The sequence below is a fragment of the Peromyscus leucopus genome, chromosome 23 (assembly GCF_004664715.2).
Source record: "Peromyscus leucopus breed LL Stock chromosome 23, UCI_PerLeu_2.1, whole genome shotgun sequence".
Classification (NCBI taxonomy): domain Eukaryota; kingdom Metazoa; phylum Chordata; class Mammalia; order Rodentia; family Cricetidae; genus Peromyscus; species Peromyscus leucopus.
The window spans coordinates 23,376,156-23,395,375 of NC_051082.1; the positions used below are offsets into that span (position 1 = coordinate 23,376,156).

Here is a 19,220-nt window from a genome sequence, read left to right on the forward strand (position 1 = left end):
TCTCAGCTCCCTGAAACTTCTCTGGCATGTTCGAGGGCATGCTTGCACATGGGTGCATGTATCCATGTGCATGAGTGTAGTGACAAGTCTACATGAGTGGGTCACTGAAGAACCAAACCCAGGCCTTCATGCTTACAGGACAAACAATTTACGGAATGGGACATTCCTCCAAGCTTAACCTTGAACCTCCTGCCTGATGTCCCTACCTCGTCGTCGTCGTTGTTAAACAGACAATCACGGGAGGGCTTTGTGCGCACCAGGCCCATCCCTGCACCATTATGACTGTGGAAACCTTTAAAGTGTATCCTGAGCAAACTGTCAGCTTCTCCCAAACACACAGATAAGAGTGTCATCGCTAAGTTATCTCATAGTTTTTCCACATTTGCTGAAACCTGTATACTCTGTTCCATAAAAAATATGTTCAGAAGGTGTCATGATTCATGGCCTTCTTGATTCTTTTCCTATAAAAACTTCATCCAAGTGTTACCACATTGGAACACGGTGTTGGCATTATCCTAGATCTGTTTTCCTGGGACATGGTCACTCATGTTTGACTCCAGAATAAACTATTTCCCAATCCCTTTGAGGTAAAAACCTTACTCTTTCTCCATCAACACTATCAATTCCATGTAGCTCTGACTCCTTGCCATCCCAAAGGCCCAGAAAAATATCTTGGCTTTCTATGTTCATTCTGAGTTCCAACCTAAATCTCAGCTGAAATTATTTGAAAACCTGAATGATTTTCCAAGTCAGAAATTACATAAGTGCCTCTCAAACCTCCAAACCACAGACAACAATTGTGCTACAAAATCATGTTAGGAACCGGGGTTTCCATAGCTTGAAATGTGTCTGGAGTTGTTCACTGACAGAAGGCACCACCTTATCATGTTTTAAGAGATCGGAAAGACTCCAAAGTTCAGGTGAGGACACATGAGGCAATGCCCTATCCAACCATCTCAAGGGAACACTCAATGATGATCAATTTAACTTTCTATATTCCTCCAGGCAATTAATTTTTTCCACATTTACTTATTTATGCACGTGTGTCTATTTGTGTGTATGTGTGTGTGTGTGTGTTGGGGGGGGGGTCATGAGTGTGCCAGGGTTTTCATGTGGAGGACACAGTACAGCTTTCAGGAGCTGATTTGTCCCTCCTACCATGTGGGTCATGGGAATTGAACTCAGGTTCCTAGGCTTTGCAGCAAGCATCTTTAACTCTCTGAGTCATCTCTGTGGCCTCTCCCCAGGTGATTTCTAATAGGAAGGTGGCCACCATCATTTAGGTCAAGAGAAACAAGGCATACGCTTGTTGGAATTAGATAGCAAAAGTGTCCCAAACTTAACAACAACAACAACAACAAGGCTAATTTTAACTCATATCTGAAAAACTAAATGAGCCATGGTGACTAAAGATGATAAAGGAAGATCAAATATTCCAAGCAAACCTGGGCTATGTTGTTAGGATCATTATACAAGGCCATCCACTAAGAAAAGTTGTCACTACTTCAGGAATTCAGTGTTCTTTCAAGTGCAAATATTACCAGAGCTGGCTTGCTGATTGTCTTCCATAGAAGAATGAATAAGGAGAGTCAGAGGACCCTCACCAGGAGCTTTTCTCCACCAGTTGTGAGCAAAGCTGCCTTAAGGGTCTATCCGCGGAGAAACCCTAGGGAGGGGGGTTTGCAGCTACACAGTCTTGAAGTAATCACCACCCACGCCGGGTGTAGACTTCTACCGTGTCCACTTGATGGCCATCCATGCTCATCGACATCACCTCTCACTCCCTGAGATGGAAGCAAGCCTAATCACCTCACGGCCGCAGAGTGACCTTGGATGGAATCATGCCTTAATCTGAAGGTGGGACCTTTGGAGAGGGATAGGTTGTTTTTGTTTTTTTTTTTCTTGGTCTCCCCTGCAGAAGAAACTTTAACAACAGAGGTAGTGGTACATGGCTGTAAAACCATCACTCGGGAGGCACAGGCAGACAGAGCAATGGTTTAAGGTCAGCCTGGTCTACATACTGAATTCGAGGCCAACCAGGTATACATAGAAAGGTGTTCTCTCAAAACAGAACGGGAAAATGGAAGGAGAAAAGAAGAAAAGACAGCCACCTCCATTATTAAAAGTCAGCTGTGTTTATTTCTGTCTGTAGATCAAAGGACAGATTTCAATTTCCTTTTCCTTTAGAGATGTTGTGAGTTTCCTTCATTTCATAAGCTAAATTGGTAGAATGCTAGTATAGCATTCATAAAGCTCTGAGTTCCATCCAAGAGTCTAACCTGGGCTACATAAGACCATGTCAAAAGCAAAACAGTATTTCCAATATTACCTAACATGCCGACATTTAGGCAAAAATTTTCCATTCACTAAATGAAGAGGGTTTTGTTCCTTTTCCTTTGAAATTCGGGAATCTGTTCACATTTCCAATGAAGTAGGCAGGAAAGGAGCTTTAAAGGAAGTTGGGAAGGAAGAGGAGGAAGCACGTCAGCAGAAGAGCAGAGGAGGAAGGGCAGGGCAGGACCACAGGGTTATGTAGAAGGCCATTTCCGGGCTCCTTAAGATAACGCTTGTGTAGCCTGGTCTTGTCATCCTGCTGGATGGAGGAGAGTGGGTGTGTCTGTCTGTCTGTCTGTCTGTCTGCCATCAGACCACTGCCCCAGCCATGTCTGCAAATGTGACTCTGAAAAGGACAACCTCGGTAGGCATCCTTGGGAACACTCTCTGCCTCGGTCTCCAGCCACCACAGTCCATGAGACGGTAATGGGATACAAAGCTCAAGAACAGATTCCAGGAGGGAGGAAGCTGCCCTTAAACGGAGCCATTCATTAAAGACTTAGCCTCGTCTCCTCTCTGCTTCCAAGCTGCCTTTTCCTACATCTCTGCCACTAAGCGGTCATCAAAGCTGCTCATTCAACTCATGAGGTTAACATTTCTGTTTTAACAGCTTACTGGCAACGGGGGATTTCAAAATTGATTATCCAGACTGGCTGTCCCTCAGCAGCTACGTTGACAATGCAACAAAATTGATTATCCATCTGCGGTGGTTTAAATGAGAACTATCCCCCATAGGCTCCGGTATTTGAACACCCGGCCCCCAGGTGTGGTGCTGTTTGGGGAGGTTTAGGAGGTATGGCCTTGTTAAGGAAGTATGTCACTGGTGGTGAGCCTTGAGAGCTTAAAACCATGCCCTACCTCCCATTAGCGAGCTCTCAGCCCCACTACCACCGTGCTTCCCTGGCCTGATGGACGTCTATCCCTGTGGAACTGTAAGTCCACATAAGCCCTTCCCTCTATAAACTGCCTTGGTCATGGTGTTTTATCATAATGACTGAAAAGTAACTAATGCACCATCTAAAATAGATTTGCTCCATCTATTACAGACCCACACAGAGGACAACACTACTATTAAAGCTTTCCAGATACAGGATGGATGTGTAGACGTCACCCCCAGGTAAGCAAGTGCATTCTGACCTTGGGCTCCTTTGAAATGAGTATGGTTTTGCATCTTTGAAAATCACCAGAAATATATGACATCCTGCCTTCCAACCTTAATGCCATGCTGTTCTCTATTGAGAGTCAAGAATGGCCATAGCCAGGATACAGACAGGAAGGATCACATAGAACATTCACTCACAGATTTTTCTGTAGTGTTTTTTTTATATTTGTTATCATTATTTTTAATTTTAGGGGTATGTGGGTATATATGTAGTACATGAGTGCCGGTGCCTGCAGAGTTGACAATTCAGGTCGCTCTGAGCCACCAGACAGACATCAGTACTGGGACCTGAACTCAGGTCCTCTGGAAGATTAGAAAGGGATCTTAACTGCTAAGCAATCTCTTTAGGCCCTGGTTTTTAGTTTGTTTTGGTTTTGGCTTGTAACGACAATGAAAACAACAAAAGTCTTCATTTCCACAGGAATGCATGCTCTGGAGGTAAGATTATGTCAAATGACCAAGGCATAGATAATATGTTTATCAGGCAAAGTCACATAAAAATGGAGCAGCTGGAGCTGGGCATGTGGCTCAGTTGGCAGAGTTCTTGGCTAAGCATACAAGAAGCTTAAGGTTCCATATCAAGCACTGCATACAGGAAGCATGGTGGTGCACGCCTAGCCCTCAGGAAGCGGAGGCAGGAGAGCCAAAAGTTCAAGGTCAACCTTCACTACATAACAAGTTCAGGACCAGGTTGCAGTATGGAGAAACAACTTGAAAAGAGCACCATACAACTTCTAACATCAAATTTGCAGCCCTCCTGTACATGCCCATCTTTACATCCCCGCCCAAAGGCCCTTATTCTCAGAGGCCTTCTGGCTTTTCCTGAAAAAACTTGCACTACAAAGAGCAAAGTATTTCAAGGTTCAGATTTTAATATGGAGCCAGAAGATTTTGATTTGTAAATCAAGTTCCTCCATTTTGACTGAACTCTGATTTTGCTTTGAACATTGGTTTCTAGAACTAAAGTAACACAGGTCTTGACATTCTTGCCTCCCTACCTCACAGCTAGTCCAGACAGTGACACCCACTGTGGACTACTCAACAAACACATGGCACACTTTTATTGCTGTTGTTAAAGATTTTATTTCATTATATATACAGTGTTCTGCCTGCATGCATGCCTGCACACCAGAGGAGGGCAACAGATCTCGTTATAAATGGTTGTGAGCCACCATGTGGTTGCTGAGAATTGCACTGGGGTCCTCTGGAAGAGCAGCCAGTGCTGTTAACCTCTGAGCCATCTCTCCAGCCCCCACGGCACACTTTCTGAAGGCTGTTAGAATAGACTCCCATTGTGCCATGTGGGCCTAAACTACTAGAGACCCCTGTCATGGTCTGCTTGTCTATGAATTAATAAATCAATCTCTTACCCCAAAAGAACAATTTGCCTCAGTGTCCCCCTTAGAACTAAAACCCAAGAGCTTTAACCAATTATTTTAACATCTTAACACGAGTTTTTAAATAACAAGCTCTCGTGAGTTGAAAAGTGTCTAGCCACCCAACCCTGCATGTCCATCCCCAAACTTCACAATGGGACTCGAGATGGTTAACTTTCTGTATTAACTTGACCAGGCAATGGGGTGCCCAGACATTTGATCAAATATTATTAATCTGTGTCTTAGAGGAGTTTCAGGTTTAAACTTGCAGAACATTCAGGAAAGCAGACAGCCTGTCCTAATGTGGATGGACTATATTCAGTCTCAGGCTTAAGGAAAATGAAGGCCTGACCCTCCCTTAGATATGAGGAGATTCCTCCTGAATGCCTTCTGGCCAGGGTATCATTTTCACGTGATTTTGGAAGCAAGGGAACTCACTGAGTTTCACACAGGCCAACCTCCCAAGGAGATTCTCATCTCTAGTTCACTAGGTCACTGGTCACTGGCTGTAGATCTTGGGGCTTCTCAACCTCTGTCTTGCAAATAAATCCATTCTGTATGAGAAACATGCTTGCTGGCTCTGTTCTTGTTGGTATCTGAGTCTCTGGGGAATATGCATTAATACAACGATCCTATCTGAGTACAGATCTCTGTTCTATTTGTAGCAGATGCTCATGATCTGTTATTCGAGACTTGGTTCCATTTATTTGAATTTTCAAATTAAATCCCCAAGTTTTGACAACTTCCTCAATTATAAAATTTGGTATAAATCAGAAGCAATACTTCCCCCCTTGAATAACTCCTCATGAATATTTATATGTTCAATTATTTCCCTTAACTTTTTCCTTTGTGACTAATCTAAATGAGTTATGATGTCTCCTTGATGAAGACAATCTAAAAGTCCTGTGGCCAATTATACCCTCCTTGACAACATGATTTGGGAATACTTAATATAGAAAACTCAAGCCCACTGGGTTGCTCAAGCTTTGCCCTTGAGTCAAATCTTCCAACTACAACAAGTTTTGGGTCCCCCCTGCCCCCCACTTATTGTTCTCTGCCTGCTGAATTTAAAAAGGCAAAGCTAGAACAATAGGACGTAGTGATTAGCCTCACTTGAGAGTAAACCCCCATTGTCTAAGTATCTACAAATACCACCAAGGAGAGTGAATGAAGGAAGGGAATTTTTATCTTACTTGAAAGCTTTGCAATGAGTATAGCTGACTAACAGGGAGCAAATATACTACCCAAATTGATGCTACTAAAAAGAAAAAAAACACACACACATACAAAAAGCACATTTTGGATATCAGACAACAGATGGTGTACACTAACATTATCTGGAAGAAAAGTAAAGTTACCTTGAGATCTAGAAGTGTGGCTCAGGAGGTAGAGTGCTTGCCTGTCATGAACTAAGTCTGAGTTCCATTCCAGCACAGTATAAAACAGGCATGAAGACACACACCTGGTATCCCAGCACTGGGGAGCTCAAGACAGTAGGGTCAAGAGTTCAAGATCATCTTTGGCTGCATAGTAAGTTCCAGGCTAGCCTGGGCTACAAAGAACAATCCTCCCAGATTACTGCCAGAGAATTTTTTCTGTGTCACAATGTGTGTGCAGTTGTGGGTGACACAGCTCAAGCCCATGAGGGTAACAGAACCGAGAAGATCAGAGTTAATGAATCTGAGAAAACAAGATGGCTGGAGTTCACAAACTGAAGATAGAAGAGCAAGGTTCACACAGACAGGAAGTGACCAGGTCTGGCCAACCTTTTGACATTACACTCGAAGTTTACAATCAAGAACCATTAAGGTTGTTTTTGAAGGAATAAAGAATACACTTTAAAAAAAAACAAGACTTTAAAAGAGATTTTGTGTTGAGCTATTTTCATAGAAATCCCCTTTGACAAGTTGCCTACAGGCCACGGGCTAGATACATCAAAGTTCCCTATGATCTTCACCTCAGAACATATGTGGAAAAATACTTTACATGAGCTAAACAGCCGCCAAGAAGGAGCAAAAATGGTTTCCCAGCACACCCAGATAGGAAATCCTTTGCTTCCCATCAAACCAAGGGAAAAATCCTTTCAGTATATCAGAAAAGAGGCAGCACACTCACTCCGGAAGAGAATTACCTATAAACTACAGTGGTTTCGGTGTCACACCAAAAGGTGAAACAATTTCCAAGTGACTACACTAGTAAGAATAAACAATACTTACAGAAACAAAACAATATGCAAGAAATACCTGCTGCTGCTTCACCACAATTAAAAAAGGTCAGGACCGGAGTGACGGCTCAGTGGGGAGGAACAATTACGAGACTCACAGATGACCCGGTACAGTTTCGAGCACCCACTATGGGTGGCTCATTATTGCTTTGAATTCCAGCTCCAGGTGCCCCCTTCTGGACCCCTCCAGTACCTGTACTCACATGTTTTGCATATGAACACACACACACACACACACACACACACACACACACACACACACTTCTTAAAAACTGGTATGAGAAGGAGTACAGAAGCATGACCTTACAAGAAGAAAAAAATTAAACCACGACAGACATAACTAGCAGACAGAATATCAGAAGTTATATTTCCTATTCATTTAAAAAAACACAGAAAGAACAAAATATAGGATATTTTGAAAATCAAAAGTCAAAAGCAGTAGTAACTTTTTTCTTCAAAAGTTACATAGTGTTTGGGATGAAACCCTGAGCCAGAAAAGCTCTCTACCACAAAACTACATCCCAAGCCTTTACAAATTTGATTTTGAGACAAGGTCTTCCTAAATTCCCTAGGCTACCTGAGAATTTGAAATCTCCCGTTCGGGGCCTCTAGAACAGCTGGGACTACAGGCGTCTCTCTAATTGCCTCCGGTGGCCTTTCACTTGTAGCCCTTCTGCCTCGGCTTCTGGAGTAGCTAGGGCTGTAGACACACATGAGTATAGCAGGCCAGGAGCTGTCTTTCATTTCCCATTCTATACTGTCATCTACTAATTAGCACATAAAAATGGTGACATCTTATTCTCCTAGGTGCTGACACACTACCAAGAGGAATCTTGTGGTTAGGCTGGGTTATAAATGAGATTGCTCTTATGAGAAAAAGTCTATATAGCTCAGGCTGGCCTTGAACTAATGATCCTCCTACCCCCAAATCCCTCATCCTGGAATATGTCACCTCTTCCAGGCTGTTTTTACAAAATATCCATTTGCCCTGGTTAGATTGTTTTTCCGCGTATACTTGGCACAAGCCAGAGTCATATGGGAAGAAGGAACTTTAATTGAGAAAATGACTCTCTTAGACTGGCCCATAGTCAAGTCTGTGGGGGCATTTTCGTCATCAATGATTTATTTACGCAGGAGGGCCCAGTCCACTGTGGGCATGGCTACTCCTGGACAGGTGGGTCCCTGGTTAAAGAAGAAAGCAGGCTGGGCAAGCCGTGATGAGCAAAAGCCAATAAGCAGCATTGCTCTGTGGCCTCTGCTTCAGTTCCTGCCTACAAGTTCAAGCCTTGGATTCCCCTCATGAGTCCAACGAGGGCACTCACACCTCCTGGAGCTGACGTAAAGGTGGTTGTAAATACAACACAAATGCTGCTGTGTAGGTTCAGAACCACTGAGCTGTCTCCTGGCGCTTCACTTTGATTTTCATATGCCACTCTAATGGCTAAGGACTTTGAGAATCTTTTCACACATTGAGCAGCTCTTTGGAATTCTCCTTTGCACACACAGCTGTTCAAGTTCCCAGCTTCATTATAAAATAGGCTGTCCTTTTAGTGTTGAAGTACAGGAATATTTGGCCTACTCTGGATAACAAACACTTATCAGTTAAGTTATTTTTCAGGTTATTTTCCCGTTCTGCATATGGTCCTTTCCATTTCATGATCATGCCCTGTGAAGTACAAAAGTCCAATAATCTATTAGTCTCTTGCTGTTCACGCCTTTGTTGTCCCAACTTTAACAATCCAAGGGAGAATCACAGCAATGAAGATTTATTTATTTTCTTCTATGCATTCTATGATTTTAGATTTGTGTTAACAGATTCATTTTGAGTTCACTTTTGGTCATTTTGTGAAGAGGCTGGAATTTGTTTCTATGAAAGCCACAGCAATTAAAAGGGCAAAGGCACCTAATCACCACTGAAACCAGTGACTACCCTAAACTAACCAGGCTTCCATCCTCTAAGCCATCCATTCTCAACCTGTGGGTCATGACCCCTTTGGGCTGAGGGCAAAGGTCAGGAGTCACAGGTATCCTGCATATCAGATATTTACATTATGATTCATGACAGTAGCAAAGTAACAGTTATGAAATAGTAGCAAAAATAATTTTATGGTTGGGGGTCACCACAACATGAGCAACTATAATATAGGGTCACAGCATTAGGAAGGTTGAAAACCACTGCTCTAAGCCATAACTGAAGTCTGACTAGGTAACCTTGGAATGCTAGAGAGTCAGTAAGACCTCACACTGAATGTGCAACAAGGTGAGTAAGAGAAGAAATGCCTGTCTATAATCCCAGAACAGGACGATAAATGACTCAAGGTCATCCTTGGCTAATAGCACATCCTTTGCTAACTTGGATTACAAATCACAAAAACAAAAACAAACAAACCATAGAACAAAATCTCAAAAGAGCTAAATTAGTATTAAGCATTTGGAATTTAAGTCAGCACTGTACTTACCATTTTATGATTATATAATTCTTTTACAAAACTAATGACACTCATCAAAAAACTTGTGTTCTTATGTGCAAAATTATACTCACATGCAAAGACAGTACTCTTTATTAAATTAAGGAATACTGTAAGAAAAACAGCTTTGCTTAATTCTATTAATTCTTCTAAAAACTCAAAGTTACACACACCAAACAACAAATTTTCCTTGGAAGTATAGGGAAAAATAAAGTTGCGTCTTGGTGTTATCTACTTTGGTTGATACAAGGAAATGTAACATTACTATATAGTCATATCAAACATCAGGGGAAAACTGTATCATCACATGGAAATTGTCAGGGTGATATATTTGATCATATGGAATGGGGTGGAGTAATATATTATCATACAAAACGGGTCAGAGTAATGCAATATTGCCATATAAAATGGGTAATGTTATTATCAGATGGAATGGGTAAGTTTGGTGGTTTGAATAACAATGGCCCCCACAGGATCATATACGGGAATGCTTAGTCACCAGGGAGTGGAATTTCCCAAAATAATTAGAAGGATTAGGAGGAGTGGTCTTATTGTAGAAGTATGTCACTGGGGGTGGGATTTAAGGTTTTAAGAGCTCAGGGTAGGCCCATCACTTTGTCTCTGTTTCTCTGTTTCTCTGCCTGTGGATCAGGACGTAGCTCTCAGCTGCTTCTCCAGCACCATGCCTGCCTGCCACCATGATAAGAGACTAAGCCTCTGAAACTGTAAGCAAGCAGCCCCTAATTCAATGATTTCTTTATATGAGTTGCATTAGTCATGGTGTCTTTTCACAGCAATAGCACAATGACAAAGACAGGATAAGGAAGTATCAACCAATGAAATGAGTCAGGTAACATAGTGTCAGCAGATGGAATGGTGTGAGGTAATATAGTACCAACATAGGGAATGGGTCAGAATAATACAGTATTGTACTACGGAATTCTCTGAGAAATGAAGAACTGTCATTTGGAATGGTGCAGTTATCTGTAGATTGTTGTTTTAGTGGACATTTACATTTCTTAGTGAAAACAGAAGTACAGAACTGTAACATATATGAACTTAAAAATCATACATATACATATGTTATGGGTTGGTGCATGGCTCAGGAGATAAAGGTGCTTGTTGTCACACTTGATAATCTGATAATTCCTGGCACTCATATGGTAAAACTCTCTCAAGCTATCCCTTGACTTCCACACATGAGCCATGTCATGTGCAACCCATACACACACGGGTACTTTGACATGCAAAATGTAACAAAAATATTTATATACATATATATACACATACACATACACACACACACACACACACACACACACACACACACACATATCCATATCCCTTCTTATAACATTAATGCCCAAAGTATAATGGCTCTTTTTCCTTGATGGAAAATCCGTAATATTTTCTTTGCAACACGTGACCTTGTTCACAATAATGACTGCTATTGCAGAGGGAACGAAAAAAGAACTGGATTTGGTAAATGACTGTTTACACATACATGATCCATGGTGGCTCTACAGCTTTGTGATGTCTGAGACTCAAAATTTCTCTCCTTTGCACTCCCCCTCCCCGCCCACACACACATCGTGTGCTTAACTCTACTAATGTTGCTTCTTGACATCATTAATAAAAGTTTCTTTCCACTGAGCCTAGGTTTCAGTACAGCTTCCAAGCGTTGCTCACAGGTGCAAAGTGGGGACATGATTGGTGCTAATATGACAAGTGAGGAAAGGAGGCAAAAGAGTCTCCAGCAGCCGGTGCTGGAGCAGACAATGAAACAGACCCAGGAGGAGGAGAGGCCAAGGCAGGGTACATGGATTTCAGGAGAAGCAGGGCTATTGCTACAGTAGCCTCAGGCTACAGAAGCTTTGGACCCAACATCTCCTTTCTTTTGAAACATAAACATCAGCTTTGACATTCCTAAGATTTTTAAACTACCTCATAAAAAGGCGAAGGTACCTGGGCTTTGTTCTAAATTCCAGCTCTAGCCCTGGGTAGGACAGCTACCCAGAAGGAGATTGGAGGGGTTACTAGCCTACTAATGAGAAAACCTCCTTTCCTTCCGCAGACCTCCTCTTGGTGGAGACTCTGCCTGCCCATTTTTTTGAGTTAGGACTCAAGAAGCATGAGTTTTTGTTTTACTTTCCTTATCCCTTTTTTGGGGGTACTGGCCAAAGGCTAAGCAGACTTTCACAGGCACCCTGGGCTTTTCACAGTTTCTCTCTACCCTTTCTCCATGTCGCTGTTTGCAAACTGCATGGTTTTCTGTCTTCTTCTCCCTTCCCCTCTCCAGGCAGTGTAAGGGCCCGTCTGGCAGAAACTGATGTGTCCTAACAAGACACTTGTGCTCGCCTCTAAGGCCATCAAACTATTGAAAGAATGGATCCCAAGAGATTAGAATATCCCCAGGAATCCCCTTCTGGGATTAGCAAAGCCTATAAAGCCCTCAGGGTAGCTAGAGGAGGAACTTGCCAGCCTGAAGAGAGATTGACAGGTGACCTTGAAGGAGCGATGTGGAGCAAAGTCAAAGGCATATGGGAGACTACACCTGGCTAGACTGCTGGATTATGCATATTTCTTGCCTTCTATCTAAAACTTACCTTCAATGATTTTGAGGAATTGCTGGATCTCTTTGTCCCAAGGGAACCACACGGAATAAATCTCCTTATTCTGATTTTCTCTATTAATTTGGCTCTTTTAATTGACTTAACTAAGGATAAGTGACTGAACCTGGTTTGTTAGAGCACAGACCTTGACCCCTAAGTGTGGTTATAGCAGCTGCAGAGATTTACATTTTGTCTGCTACATTGTTTTCCACTTAAAGTCTAATAAGAGAGTCCTTGAGAGGTCTTTTGATTCCCTGTCTAACTTCTTTTATTAAGGTGACTGTGGACCCAAAAAACACACCCTGGTTTCCTTGATAACACTGTGGGGTAGAAGGGATCTGGCCTGCAGGTACACAGGGACCAGGACTGGAGGAGAACAGGTACATTGAGGGTCTCAGTCATTTTTGATAAGGCTTTCCAATTCGAAATGTTAGGAAATTTGTTAGAAATACCCTCTCTTGCCAAGAGAGGCATTTTGCCTGACTGGATAGACATCCCATCCTGATAGAAGAAAGCAAACAGAGACAGATTGTTACTGGATTCCAAGGTGTAAATTACTAAGGGCCATCCATAGCAAATCAACGTGGTGTCATCTTGCAGGTATGGTACTGTCTGGCTGCTGTTCTGATAAAAATATTACCAGTTCTCTTGGTTTTATTTATTTAGTGAATTTATTTAGTTTGGGAAAATGAGCTTGACACAATGTGGTCATATGAAAGAAAATGGCCCCCAAAGGCAGTGGCACTATTAGGAGGTATGACTCTGTTGAGTGAGTGTGGCCTGGGTGGGGAAAGTGTGTCACTGTGGAGGTGGGCTTTGAAGTCTCATATATGTTCAAGACGCCACCCAGTGTCTCAGATCACTTCCTGCTGCCTGCAAGCCAAGATGTAGAACTCTCAGCTACCCCACCAGACCAAATCTGCCAGCCCCACGCCCCACGCCCCATGCCCCACGGTGATGATAATGGACTGAACCTCTGCACTGTAAGCAGCCACCACAATGAAATGTTTTTCTTTTGTAAGAGTTGCCGTGGTCATGGTGTCTCTTCACAGCAATAGAAACCTTAACTGAGATACATAGTATGCGCAGGGGGAGGTCAGAGAACAAATTTCAGGAATTTTTTCTTCCATCTTGTCAGTTCTGGAAATCAAACTCATTTCATGAGCCTTGCTAGCAAGCACCCTCACTACTGAGCCATTTCGCTGGCCCATCTCGTTTCCTAAGGAAGAAACATCCCCACTTTCATTATATTCTTTTCTACGATTATGTTGTATGTTCTTCATGGGTACATGTGTCCATGCGTGTTCTCAGTTGTGGGAGCATATGTGTCCGTGGTCATGGAGGCTGACTCTAATGCTGGGCTTCTTCCTTAGTCACTCATGTATTTATTTTATTTTATATAAAATAAAAAATGGTGTCTGGGTGTTTCACCTGCATGGATAGCCCACGGAAGCCAGAATTTGCTGGGATTGTAGTTTCAGATGATTGTGAGTGGCCATGTGAGTGCTGGGAGTCCAACCCAGGTCCTCTGGAAAAGCAGTCAGTGCTCTTAGATACTGAGTCATCTCTCCAGCCCCTAATCTCTGCCAAGGCAAACTTTCTCACTGAATCCTGGGCTGGCTGTTGAGGTTTGTTACAGGGCTTGACTGTCTCTACCTTTCAAGCTCTGAGTTTACAGATACGATTCTATGCCCGCCTGGCATTTACTTGGGTTCTGGGAATCTGAACTTTGATTTCAGGCTTCTCCAGCAAGCACTTTTATTCGCCAGCTCCGAAACACCATCATTTGTTAAAATATATTTTAGGTCCACCTTCATTTTGGAATGACAAGATTCCCCGAGAGACACAAACACATAGACCAAGACGGCACACCTCACAACGTGCCCACACAAGAGCCATCCAAAAGGGAGGGCGTGAGCTGTGCACCCAGGGTGTACAGTGGTCCAGGAGTTGTCGGACTCCTTTGAAACTTACATCGCTGAGCCTCTCGCGTGAGCTGCTCCGGTGGAAACCCTTGGATTCTCCGCTGGTGCTTCCGCCATCACTGTCCCTGCAGCTGTTCTGTCCTGGCTTGAGCTGAAGGCCACAGAGAGAAAGGAAAACAGGAGGAAGTCAGAGGTATCACCACACGCACACTTCCCGGCTCAAGAGCTCGGAGCTGTGATCTTTGCACATTGAAAAGTTCGGAATCTCAACATTCTGTTTAGTTTAAACTTATCCAACATTTTTTTTTTTTTGCCTATGTGTGTGTGTGTGTGTGTGTGTGTGTGTGTGTTCACTCACAAGACTGCAGGTATATGGATGTCAGAAGAGGGCACTGGATCCCTCGGCAGCTGGAGATACAGGTGGTTGTATGCTGTGTAACCCGAGTGATAAGAACCAAACTCAGATCCTCTCCTAGAGCAGTGAGTGTTCTTCGCTTCTCCAGTTCCATATACTTAGTTTATTTTGTTTTGTTTTCTACACAGGGTATCATGTAGCCCAGGAGACTCAAAATTCACTTTGTAACTGAAGGTGATTTTAACTCCTAATTGTTCCATCTCTACTCCCCCCTTCTTTAACTTTGTGTGTGTGTGTCTGTCTGTCTGTCTTTGAGAAAGGGTCTCATGTGACTGAATGACCTGGAACTTGTTATGGTATCTAGGGTGACCGTCAGCTTCTGCTCTTCCTGCATCCCTCTTCTGATCACCCAGATTACAGGTATCAAGCGTGATCATACCCAGATGGCACAGTGCTGGGGACTGAACACAGGGGCCCTGTGCCAACTAGGCAAGCATTCCACCGACTAAGACATATTCCTAATCTCCTGGCATGATAGACTGACCACCATCCAGACCTCACTTGGGTTCATCAAAGAGGAAACATCCCCCTAACTTTCCAATGGAGCATTCTTACATGTAATTCCTCAACAATGCTATGTTAATTACTCTTCCTAAACCCCTCCCCCCTTTCCAGAAAGCATTCTCTAATAAAGCTCAAAAAATAGGGCTAATTTTACTTTCTATCCTCTGAGCCCTTTAAGGACTGTGTTTTTTACTACATTAAAGTGAAATTTACTAAGTCTAACCTAATCCAGATGCAAGGGGTATGAGCCTTTTCCAACTGGTGCATAGCAGGTCAGAATAAAGTCTTTTCAAATGTTCACCTTCTCATTCTTTATAAAGCAAGGATTTGGGGGCTGGGCTGTTAATTATGATATACTAAAAAAACTTTATTACATTTATTTACTTACTTATTTATTTATATGTACATGAGGGAGGTGGTATACATAGCAAAATGTATTTATAGAGGTCAGAGGATAACTTGTGGGGGCCAGTTCTCTCCATCAACCATACGGGTCCCAGGAATGAAACACAGGTCATCAGGCTTGGTGGAAACGGCCTTTACCAGCTGAGCTCTCTCATCTACTCTAATTTTCGAGTCCAAGAAATCAGTATTGTTGCAACAGCCATGCTGACCATCAAACCCCCATGTAGAACATATGCTCTGATCCATAAGCAGCTTCGGAACTCTCTTCCTTGACTGGCCATATAGCTCACTCGTAGAATTAATTGCACAAAACCCTGGGTTTGATCTACTGCCCTGTAGACACCCTGAATGGTAACACACATACCTGTAATCCTAGTACTGGGGAAGTGGAGGCAGGGATACCAGTAGTTTAAGGTCATCCTTGCTACACAGTGAGTTCAAGGTCAGCCTGGCATACATGAGGCCCTGTCTCAAAAACAAGGCAAGATAAGATGTATTATTTAAGTGCTTCTCTCACAATGGTAGGGCAGAACCATTTTCAATCATGAATGAAGACACAGCAGATGATGACTTCAAAGTTAGGCCATAATCTAGGACATCACCCAACTCATGATTCTATTGTTGTGTGCTGCCCGATTTAATGCTCAGTGCCAAGTTTAGAGGCTTACACAGAACACATAGTCACAATTCTGCAGTGTATTAGTATTCCCTCTGTACTTCAGTATGTCTGGGGTGGTAGAAGACCTTATGAATATTCAATTCACAGAATCCACGTGGTAAGGAGAGAACCTATTCCTTCAAGTTGTCCTCTGACCACCATGGACACGCATGCCTGCTCACAAATAATATTAATTTAGAATCAAGGGATATTCCTTACACACAACTAGCTGAATGAAACCGGGACATTGCACACAGTCTCTCTTCCATACTTCTTCATGAAAGGGAAATGATTTCATACTAAGGCCCACAACAGACTTCAGAGGCTCCGATGTCAATTATCTGACTAAATGTTGATCTGGGCTGAGGGCAGAACCCAAGGAGGAAGGGAAGGAATCAGCTTGCTTGCATTCCCAAGGCCCTGACGGCAAACACACTTAAGTGAATTCTGTTGGAAAGCCGTACATAAAATCCACCCCCCTGTGCTACCCCTTTTTCCTCCAAAGCCCAGCTCAAGTTTAAAGGAAACTTAGGATTTTAAGCTGTCAGCCAGCTCAATATTTCAAAGACACTGACTGACTACCCTAAGCACTAACGCTAAACCACAAGATTTCAGGGAAGACGTGCTCATTCCTAATCCCACGAATATATTTTCAAACTGGTATTTTCAGCCGCAACCAATGGGATCATTTGTGGGTAGCATAAGTAGCTGAGAAGTTGTAATCCTTCACCTGGAATTCCCAGCTATTACCTACAAGCAGGAGACAACACAAAGGCCAGGTGCGAGCTTAAACATTTAAAGACCTGAGAAAAATCAATCCGGTTGCATTGATTTGTCCCAGCATCCACGGTGGCCAGCGTTAGAAAGCTTTGGCTGCAACACAGGCAGTGAGAAATCTGACGAGCAAGCTTCACATTCTTATGATTGTGTTTACATGAAAATTTCTATAGCCCAGTCTCTAATTTCACAGGAGGCAACTAAATTAGAGCAAACTAAACAAAATGAGGGAGTGAGTATCGGGCATGGGTGGTGGTAATTCCGTCAACGGAATTATCTTTATAGAACACAGGACGCCAAGTTTTCTTCTCATTAGATTTCATTGTGGAAAATATGTTCTCTGTATTCTGGAACTGTGATCTTGGGAGAGTGTCAACTGTTATTAATGGCTGAATGGTTTAATCTTGACTGTCAACTTGATGGGATTTAGAACTGCCTAGGAGACAAACCTCTGGGCATGTCTGTAAGCAAGTTTCTAGACGGGGTTAATTGGAGTAGGAAGCCCTAACCATGAATAGAGGCAAGACAAGTCACAGAAAGAATAAACAGGAGAACGTGAGGAGGCTGGTGTGATGGCTGAGCCGGTCAAGCGCTTGCCCTGCAGGCATGAGGACCTAAGTAGAAAGGCAGGCGTGGGGACAGGCCTCTCTGGTTCCAGTGCTGGGGCACAGAGACAGGAGGATCACTAGGGTTTAACGGCTAACCAGTCTTGCCAAGTCAGCAGGTTCTGGGTTCAGTGAGAAAAGGAGAAGGGGAGGGGAGGAAAGAGGAACACTCTGGACACTGTGACTTGGAAACGGCCATCTCTCAGAAACTGAAAACCACAATTTTCTCCTTCTATTTGTCCGACACATACATGGTTCAACATAGAAAGCAGTTCAATGGATTTCAGAGTACTAAAAAGATAGTAGGTTAATAAAATCAGGAGAGGAAAATAATCCAAGACCAATTTCGCTGTACACTTGTGAACATAAGCAGCTAGGCCATCAGAGCTAGTTGACTGACTCTGACATCCTCCCAGCAGGTAGGGCAGAAGTTCCATCACACATCAGGGGTCACAGAAGCACAGTACAGCAACTACACAACTCCCTTAACAAGTATGATGCAGAAACACAGCTCCTACCTCAAAAGGGATGAGACAGTTCATTCTAGAGCCAAATGTAAGTGAACAAAGTCTATGAACACAGACAGATTCCGGTTACCCCAAATTCCGTGTTCCAACACACTAACAGTTCATTGACCAAGATTTTATGGTAACAAAACAAAGTTGGTCATACATCGAAGCACCTTTCAAATTCATTAGTAGAAATGTCACATAGATGGATTAGAGCAAAGCAATCTCTACTACAGGCCTAAGATGCTATCTGGATGGGTTCTTAGTCTTGACTGACAGAAGCTAGGTGTGTTTGTACATTCCAAAGGATTTACCTAATGTCCACAAAGATGTAAGAGATGACACAGATGCAGAAGAGAATAGCAAAGGACTATTAAGGAGGCTAAAGACAGCCCGAGGTGATTTGGATCTGCACTTTCGACGTTGCAACCTCTCTATAAAACTGAAGCTCTAATTATCAGTAAGACGGAGGCAGAAGGTTCATTGTAAGATGTGGCTCTCTCAGGCACCTTCCTTCACACAAGTGAATTCAAGATAAACCAAGGAGGGAGGAACTGAGCTACAAAGACAGGAAAGACACCTGTCAGCCAGCTGCCAGGAGACCAGCTTACTCTGCACTGGAGCTGAGCAAAGAAGGAAATACTGCTAAACCTAGACATAATTAGGACTGCCTAAGTTCTGATATTGAGGAATTGATGTTTACATTTTGGTGTCCTGTGAAAAGGCACATTTGCAACATTTACAGATGGAATCCTCGGATGTCTGAGCGGCACTTCTTAAATACATCGGGAGGTAAGGAAAGCAGGATCTCTGGATGGAGGACAGACAGATGGACAGATGAAACCAGAGTATCTAGGACGCAATTGTTGAAGTTGTACCATGAGGTTTCACTATCATTTCTACTTTAGTACTGAGCTTCAGTGTGTGTGTGTGTGTGTGTGTGTGTGTGTGTGTGTGTGTGTGTTCGTGTTCCGAAACAGGGTCTCAAACTCTCTATGGAACCAAAAATGATCCTGAATTCCCGATCCTCCAGTATACATTGCAAGGCCTAGGATTAAAGATGTATACCAAAATGTCTGGAATACTATTATATGCTTTTAAAATCTAGTATAATCATCAAGTATATAGAACACATTAACTATCTGTCTATCCCTGTTTCAAAGGTTTATTTTACTATTGTGTGTATGTGTGTATGTCTACCCGTATGTCTGTACATGGGCAGGGGGGTACCTGCAGAGGCCAGAGA

At 42.9% G+C, this 19,220-nt stretch overlaps 1 protein-coding gene across 5 annotated transcripts in view; it reads right to left on the bottom strand.

The window, feature by feature from the left end:
- The window catches only part of Auts2 (activator of transcription and developmental regulator AUTS2), a 1,119,825-nt gene that overhangs the window by 624,803 nt on the left and 475,802 nt on the right, over positions 1 to 19,220 (bottom strand). For all 5 annotated transcript variants that reach the window (XM_028870211.2, XM_037198545.1, XM_028870212.2 and 2 more), the window contains exon 3: positions 14,151 to 14,252. In XM_028870211.2, the coding sequence (XP_028726044.1) occupies positions 14,151 to 14,252 (102 nt within the window). The remainder of the gene's footprint in view (positions 1 to 14,150; positions 14,253 to 19,220) is intronic.